Below are 9,210 nucleotides of genomic sequence, written 5' to 3'. Positions count from 1 at the left end.
AAGTCTTTGCTTATGTAGTTATTTAAAAATTGGAAGAAAAAAAACAAACAATTTTCTTCAATTGATACTGAGAATTCCATACTGATGTCATTGTAAATTTATTCCACTAAAATATTACTGTAAAAAATGTTATGATTTATTTTTTACATTTTAATTATTTGGTACATTGTCTTGATCATTTTCTTTTTCTTAATTTTTACTTTACAGATATATTACAAATTCTGTTTAGTTATTTAATTTTTGTTTTGCAAAATTATCAACACACCTAATAGTTGACATTTGATTGAGTTTGGCTGCAGAACACTTCTATAAAAGGAGAGATTAAATGTCTCTATATGAACAAAGAAAAAAAACTTTAATTTCATTTATAATATTTACATTATCTATAGTAAAAACTGAAAAATGTAACCGAAAATTTCAGAATTAGCCATCCTTGAGCTCGGTTGATTTGATTAAGGCTACATATATTTCTTTGGAAGTTTCTTTTTCTTTTTTTTAAATCATCTTTTTAAAATAATATACAACAATATATACAAGCTGTATATTATTTGAAAATCGGTAAATAATGTGTTTTCGATTTCCCCCCTTCGGTGAGGCGGAAGTGTATTGGAGGACGGCGCTAACGGTAGCAGTTATCTCAAATAAAACATCGAAGAAGAAAACTGTCCAATCAGAAGCACCCAAACAGTGACACGGAAGTGATCATCGCAGCATCGATCATTGTCTGCTGTACTTGGAGCATTTATTATCTTCTTTATTTAAGGATTAGCTCTTGCGCTCTCGCGGTCACTCGGTCCGGGTGTGGCTGGAACAGGCATGTCGTCGAGCGGGGAAGCCGTGTTGCGGGCCGTGGAGGTGCCGCTGTTCTGGCTCGGTGCTGTGACCGCGGTCTGGCTGTCTTTCTGCTCCGTGTACCGGCTGCTGTCCGGGCTCCGGGTGTGGGTGCTCGGTAACGGGCGCCTCGTGTCACCCAACAGACTCGGAAAGTGGGCAGGTGAGCGATTGGAACAACACTTCAGCCACATTTAGAAACCTGTTAAACAATATATGACCAAATTTGAACTACAGTTGCGGCTAAAGTAAAACCAGATAGCAAACAAACATTGAAACGGGGAAATACAATTTTAAGTTAAACAATGTTTAATAACACAATAAAAGCTAGTGCATTACGAAAGGGTTAGGGATAATGTTTATAAAGTTGTCATAAAAGTTACCTGGATGCAGTTTTTTAAAATAAATGATATTTGTGTGTGTGTATAAAATGCGTAAAATGTCAGTTTTTGAAAGAAAGTGAGTGAATTGAGCAATTACTGGCGACACTTACTTTTAAATATTTATTTAACTCATGATTACTTCTTTGTTTCTCTTTTATTTATTTTTTACACAAATCTAATAGGTCATTTCAGCCTTAAAAGTTAATTTCCAGTTTTGTCCCAGACTTGCAGGAATTCATTTCAAACATGAGTTATGCTGCTAGGCACTGACCTCTTCTGGCTGAATGTACCAGGCTGATGCAGGCACTCAAGGCCTCTGCTCGATGTTTTATCCTTCGATGCCTCAGTTTATTTCCAGCTTTGGCAAATAAATAAATACAAAATAAAATTCTCTTTTCTTTTTTTCTTTCAAATAAATGCTAAATTAAGGTATTTTTGGAGCCAAGGTGGTTTAATGCCTATTTGCAGCAGTGGTCCCAGCCAATTTTAGGCGAGAAGCTTGTAGAACAAATTTTGATTTGTACATATTCGATTTGTAGTAAAAAAAATAAATAAAAAAGGTTGCTTTTTGTGGAATCATCTTTATTTACATTGATAAACTTTACTGTTAAATCTTAAAGAGCGATGCATAAAAATGTGCATAAAATTTTTCTCAAGTGTGCTTTCAACTGAAGGCAGTCTTTTGTAACGGCATCAGTTTTCAAGTCTGGAGGACAGAAAAGACTCACTACTTGATGCTGAAAGAGTGAAGGTTTTTCAGTTTTTAACCCTCAGTAGTCCCTAAAGTCTCCGGTGAGTTTACCGATCACATCACATTACAGTGCAACGTTTTCAAAAAGGCTTTCAGCTTTGACATTTTAACAAGAGTTATGACACATTGGAATAAATGGAATGAATCGTTGGAGTAGTAGTAGTTTAGTGGAGCTTAACCTGGTTTTTAGAAATTTGTCACATTGTTTTAACCTTGTCTTTGTTTTGTTTAGGGATTTATAACTTCTTATTAATTTTTGTGAACTTTTCTAAAATTATTTTTATTTATTTGTTAATTTTTTGCAGTAAAAAAAAAAGACAACTTAATCTTGTGAATTGAATGTTTTGGACAGTGTAGGGGTCATTGTGGAATTATTCTGCAATATAGTGAAACACATCTATTTAAAAAAGAAGCTGGGGCTGTACAAAAAGATAAAAATCAAGCATTGCCACAAAAGCAGTTTCACTGATAAATGAATGGAGCAAATTGTAAAGTAGGAACAAAAATACTCAGAAAGGTCCAAGACTGTTAAGGGTTAATGAACTTCCCTCCAATCTGCTGAAGCTTGTATTGAATATGTATTCATGATTGGTTAAAAAAATGGGAATATGATATTTCTCTAAACAGATTAAAATAAACTTTTGAAATATTAAAAGGAAGTACAGTATAAATGGACTCTAAATCAAACAGAAGTCGCAAATTCCACATATTAATGCAGCACAAACATGACATGGCCATGTTTTAGGACGGTGAGAGGAAGCCGTAGACCCCAGAAAGAACCCACGCATGCACAGGGAGAACATGCAGACACCACACAGAAAGGTCCCCCATTGATGTTCTGTTTCAGGTCCCCAGCCAGGACTTGAACCGGGGGCCGGGATAGGCTCCGGCAGCCCCGTGACCCCGAAAGGGACAAAACGGAAGAAGATGAATGAATGATCCTTAATGTTAAATAACTGATTGTTTATTTATTCTAACTTTTTAAAGTGACAATTACAGTTGCATAGAACACATATGTTTGCTTATTATTCTAGCATAAATCCTTTTGAATTTGATTCTGACAGGTTAGGTTATATGGACAGTTTTTAAGTCCTAATGTATAGTTGCCCATTCCAATATTTCAAGTCTGATTCCCCCTGTAGATATGAATAAATACAAACCAATTTTTATTTTTTATTTTTTGGCAATTAAAAACTTTTATGCTCTCGCGGGCCACATAAAATGACACAGCTGGCTAAATTTGGCCCGCGTGCCTTGAGTTTGGCACATGTGCACTAGACAAAGAATGATCTTGTTATCAACGGCTGTGAACTGCAGTCCAGTGAGTGACTGGATTATGGTTCCAGCAGATTATCAAATCACGCTGAAGACTGTCCATCTGTTCATCCTGGTTGAACCTTGAACTGTCACCTCATTATTTCTTCCAACTGCAGAGTCTGATTCTCAAAGTTCACATTTCAACATAATAGTCATCCGAGTTTAAAGATTAAAGATGTCAGACGATATTGAAGCTGGAGCTTTGAACAGATAAAATGACACTTTGCTAAGCAAACTTTATTTTACTGTTGAGCTTTCCTGTTTGAGACGGCGGTGGGTAAATGCAAAGAGAGGTTTAGCTCAGTCTTCTCCTTCCTCGTGTGCACTCAGCCACATCAGTCCCCCTAGAGAAAACCAAATGTTTTGATGTTGGAGCAGAAGTTGCCCTTGATCTTTTATGCGTGCATCTAAAAATGGAAAAACGTCAGAGTGAGGGGAGAGAAGGCTCAAGTTATTTTTGGATCACACGTGCAAATGATTTCGAATGAGCAATGAGGCAAAAAGTAGGCTTTGGTTGCAGCTTTCATTGACAAATGTTGCCTTTTGTAAAGAGTGGACTTGATTCACAGGACGGCCTGGTTATATAACTGGAGCACACTCATTCACAAATGAGACTTGTATGAGATGCAGAAGTCTCAGGATCCCTGGAATGTGTGTGTGTGTGGTTGTAGCGGCATGGGACAATACCTTCCTTAAGGCGAATTTAATCATTTGATCTAAAGTTGTCTTTTAATTATGAGTCTAATGTTTTTAGCCCAAAGTTCATCAGAAATTTGCCTCTGAGTTTTGGGCGGGGCCGTTGGCGCGAAGCAACCTCGCCCCCCCCTTACCATCACTCATCTGTTTTTCATGCTCTCCCGCTAGCTTACATCTCCTCACAACTACAACCTAACATTAGGGATGCAACAAACATGGCGAGCAATATTGAAGCTATCCAGCCGTTTAGGTTTGATCCAGATTACAGTTCAAGGAAAGAGGTGTGAAAGCAGAAAAGGTAGAAGCCATGCTAAGTGCTAAGCTAAGGCTAGCGGTGTTTAGCTAAGGAAAAGCAGTTACGTTGGCGTAGTAGTAGTAGTAGTAGTAGTCTTTTTTATTTTGGACTAGTGAAACAAATGTAAAATAACAGAATAAGACAAGAACGAGACAAAACTTACAAAAACAAGAAAAAGACGAGTAAATTATACAAAACAAAACAAAACAAAATGGATAGCAAGTGGTTAACACAGTAGTGTATTCACTAGGATACTAAAGATGCTACATTCACATATGTGAATGTTAAAGCAGATAACACTAAAGTTAGGTAATGGCAATCAATCTAATACCAAACATTAGCAAAACAGTCAAACAACAATCATGCACTGGATTACGCTCACCTGGAAATTGCATCACATTTATTCAAGCGTCATTGACCATTTTAAACGTTTGCATCTCTTTTAGGAAGTTAAGGTGTTCAAGGACGGCTTTCTCCCCACAGACTATACATTGTCTTTGAACTTTGAAGGAGCTTCTTGAATTGCTAGGATGACCAAGCTTTGACCTCACAGCATGAAGCCACCTTGTCCTGAAATGTCAGATTTTCCCTTCGCCCCTGAGTCTGTTCCCCCAGCTGATGGCTTTCTAACCCCCTACCATGGCAAGAAGCCATGCTGACCTACCATCTGGGAACTTCATCACACCAGGACGTGGCCTTCGTCTATGTGGATCTGTTTCCCACTTCTGCCTCAGAGTTTTGGTTTTTGCTTGAGTTGGGAAAAGATTAGTCCAACGTTGAGATTTTCTTGTCTCTAACGCATTGCTACTCGTCACATTTGATTAAGGCTGTTTTTTTAAACTACTGGGATCCATTAGAAAGGGTAGCTTTGTACATATAATGTTATCTTACCCATAGGGGCTTGATAGCATTTAACATTAGAGGAATGGGGACTAATCATTCTATATGTGGAAAAATTCAAGCAGTGAAAAAAACAAAACAAACACTGAAAATTACCATTAACTAGTTTCAAATTGACCACCATGAGCTGTACCAGCACTACACGGTAACATCTGTAACACATCATTCTCCAACAAACTACTTTTTAATACATATTGACTAGGGGTGTAACGATAGATGTAGTTGAACTGAACCGTTACGATGCGACAGTTTCGGTTCACTTCTGTAGCGTTTCGGTACGTTTTTTTCTTTTTTTCCCCCCATATGCATAGTTAGGACCCAGCTGCTTTGTCACTCGTAGCGGGGAAACAAAAGCCGAGCTGCTAATTAACTGGCTGCGTTGGATGTCTGTACCTAATACTCCACTCACCCTCAAACAGTCTCAGAGAGAGAGTAGACAGAGAAATAGATTGTTCCATTTCCTTTCTGGCATTAAAACCCATTTATTATGAACAGACACGAACAGCGTTACAACATCATGAACCTCACTTCTCTTCATAACTCTCTCAGGTATGGTGAAGAATTCAACACACAAGATTCCACACTTCCCATGAGTCTTAGTGGCTGTAGGCGGTGCTAACCCCCAGGTCGCCACAGTAGTAACTTTGCGCCGAGGCGAAAGTAATGTAAGCTGTGAGTTTCCTCTGAGATGCTATTAGGTAATGGACAGTAAGCATGTCAACATGGCTAATGCAGACGCGAGGCCAAAGATGAGGACCCCTCCATCTCCTAACGCTCTCCTGTGTGGGAACACTTCGGCTTTGTTGACAGCAGCTTTGTTGTCAGGGCTACAGCATATCAGGACGCCAAAAATGTAATGCAAAATTGTACCAAAAATAAATCAGCGAGACTATGAAAGGTGAACTGTTATTCAGCAAGGGACCACTGTGTCCAAATGTGTGTGTGTTTTTTTTAGTTTTTTTTTTTAGATGTACCTGCATACAGTTGCCAAGTGCTCCAGAGGGACCAATTAATGAAGAGGGGGCAGCATGGCTTTCCTCAGTCCAACTGACACACTCGCCGCAGGGCTCCAGACTGCGAGCAATTGGTCGCATTTTGCGACCAAAATTTGAGAGTGTGCGACTGAATTTTACATCCAGTCGCACATGTGCGACCAGTAAATTTGCCTCCCCCACCCTTCGTATTTTTTTATACATTAAACGTGGAAGGGGCACGTCAATGATCAATGAAATAATCAATGAGACGCAAACGCACACGCACGCAGGCAGACACACACAGGCTGTGTCCGAATTACCGCCCTAACCCCTAACTACTAAAACCCTATATAGTGCGGCACTATATAGTTCTCTATATAGTTCTCTGAATTTTCAAAGCAATTCGGACACCCGTGCTCACTAGTTTTCTCTTTCGGGTGTTTTCAAATGGCGCTTGGCACGGAAACAAAGTGGCGCATTACCGCCACCACCTGGTCTGGAGGGGAACTACTTCTATTTAACGCGGAGAATGACACCGATTTGTCAAATTAAAAATATAATAAATATCAACATTTTATGAAGACTATTTATGAATCTGCTGTTTTCTGATCATGGAAAATGTGGCTGATTTATAAATAATAAATTTATAAACACATTGGTGGTGATTTTATGTATTTGTTGATAAATAAACCCCCATGTTATTACTCCATGGCAATATTTATTTTTGTGCCGCTGAACGATTTACGGGCTCTTGCGAGGAGGCATTTTTTCCTGTAGTTTTCTCTTCTACCTTACTGAAAATAGCTTTATATATGAATCTGTCCGTGTTCCTGGCAATAATTCAACCGTTTTTCATGGGATCAAACCAAAAACGAGCAGATATGCAGCATCACAGGACGGCAAGGAGAAGCAGACGTCTCAGATTTACTCTGGATGCCCTGGCCAGACATGAACAACCTGTGAGTTAAACTTAAAATTTTTTTATTAGTTCAATTTAAGCATTTGTTACTAATTGTGCTCAAGGTTACACAGTCTGCTGGGTAAGGCTTTAACATTATTTTTCAACACTGGATTATGAACTGTATAGTCTAACTACATGAAACACTTGTGAGATCAAAGTTTAGTATTTTTTATTCAGAGTCAAACCATATCACTTGTTTTAAACAAAAATACTTTAATTTTTAAATATTTATATAAAAATCCAAAAACCCAGCCATAAAAACCACGAGATTTTCCAGCATTTATAAATACGTCATAAACTAAAATGTAAGACATCAGAATAAAGTGAAACATTCAAAATAATCAGATTTAATTTTCTCAATGAAATAATTATTTTTCTATTTTACAGGGTCTTCCATGTCTCTACTGCTTTGCCAACATAAAGGTGTCTGTCGTGGCCCTTCACGCTGACGGTCAGTCCGACACAAAACCAGACCGGCAGACCCGCAGATCGGTTGACCCGCAAGACCATAGAGGATCTGGTGGAGCAGCTTCGGGTTCCTCACACTCTGGGGGGGGCACAGGAGACTGAGGTCCTGGTGTTTCTTTTCTGGCTGGCATGTGGCACATCATACAGTGTGGTAGCCAGGGCCTTTGACATGCCACGGTCCACTGTAAGTGACGTTGTCCACAGGACGGCAGACCGCATCCTCCAGCTGATGAGCAGGGTCACCCAGCATCCAGTGGGAATGAACTGCCATTAGTCACCTCTGGTTTTATAGCAGCTCGCTTGGTCTTCCACCTTCCAAAAGGTCGTGGGGAGCATTGAGGGCTGCCACTGAAGAATAAAGGCCCTAAAAGAAAATGCAGCTTGTTATTTTAACAGGAAGCTTTTTTTATTCCATTCAACTGCAGGCTGTATGTGACTCTAAGCCAAATTTAGAGATATTTTTGTTGGGAATCATGGATCAGTCCACAGTTCACAGGTTCTACGTAAAAGCCCAATTTATGTAAATCAAACATTACCCACCTGAAGGATCCTTTTGGGTGATGGTGGGTATCCCTGCATTGCACATCCCATCACGCTGCTGACACCCTACAGGGAACCCATGAGGAATGCGGTTCAGGCCCGTTACAACCAGCACCACGCCAAGGCACGCTCTGTGGTGGAGAGAGAGCATTTGGCAAATGAGGAGGAGAGCAATATTTCTGGGGGCACTGGAAGTAAAACCAACCTTTGCAATGAAAATCATTGCCTGCAGTTCAGTTCTGCACAATCTGTGCATCAGGGAAGGGGACTGCTTGGAGCCACAGATGTTGAGCCACACCAGGAACCAGTAGGACGGGTAAAGTGGCGTCCGTCTGCGAGGACAGATCTCTGCTTTCCTTTTAGCTCCAACTGTGACACACATGACTCTAGAAGACCAGAATTATTGTTAAGATGTATAAAAATAAATGTTAACATATAAAACGAAAATGTAAATATGTACATTTGATATTTATATGAAAATCCTTTTGAGATTGTTAAAAATGGCTCAGATTTAAATAATACATGTAAATAATTCATTTTTGTTCATGCATTTATTAAACAAATTGCAAAAACAACGACGACGTTACATTTTGTGAACAATATTTTAAACTCGAGGTAAGCTTAACAGACTCTCCTGTCACTCTTTGTCCCTTCGTGCTCTCTCCTCCTCTCCTCTTTCAACAACAACCTTTACCCCAACATGACAACGATTACAGTTTAATGATAAATAAATACAAATCTGATCAAGTGTCTCTTACTCCCATCCGCCGGCACGAGCTTGCCTGATAACAAACAGGCTATCTTTCTCCATCCACATATGGATCAGATTTTCCTCATCCTCGTCAGTCCCTACATATATAAACACATTTTAAAAATGTGTTAATAACTTATGACTACGGTTAGAACTCACTGCTTTTTGATGTACTATCAACAGCGTTTGTTTTTAGCCTTCAATGCTAATTCGCGCTAACGTTAGCTTTAGCATTACCGAAATTGATGAGCTTCAAAACAATGTAGATAGTCGATTGAGGAATATAACATATTAAACAAGTCATCTTACGTATTTACAAATATATTTTACAAAATATACAAGA

The 9,210-nt window shown here is 39.0% G+C and overlaps 1 protein-coding gene across 2 annotated transcripts in view; it reads left to right on the top strand.

Moving 5' to 3' along the window:
* The first annotated feature begins 675 nt into the window (after nucleotides 1–675).
* The window catches only part of LOC101160884 (very-long-chain 3-oxoacyl-CoA reductase-B), a 44,852-nt gene continuing 36,317 nt past the window's right edge, over nucleotides 676–9,210 (top strand). The window contains exon 1 of one of the 2 annotated variants that reach the window (XM_004066848.4): nucleotides 676–994. In XM_004066848.4, coding sequence (XP_004066896.1) covers nucleotides 817–994 — 178 coding nt within the window. In that variant the 5' untranslated portion in view covers nucleotides 676–816. The remainder of the gene's footprint in view (nucleotides 995–9,210) is intronic. The other variant, XM_011487565.3, reaches the window with a different exon arrangement.

The sequence above is a fragment of the Oryzias latipes genome, chromosome 3, assembly GCF_002234675.1.
Source record: "Oryzias latipes chromosome 3, ASM223467v1".
In the NCBI taxonomy this organism is placed as follows: domain Eukaryota; kingdom Metazoa; phylum Chordata; class Actinopteri; order Beloniformes; family Adrianichthyidae; genus Oryzias; species Oryzias latipes.
This window is presented reverse-complemented; position numbering and strand designations above follow the sequence as displayed.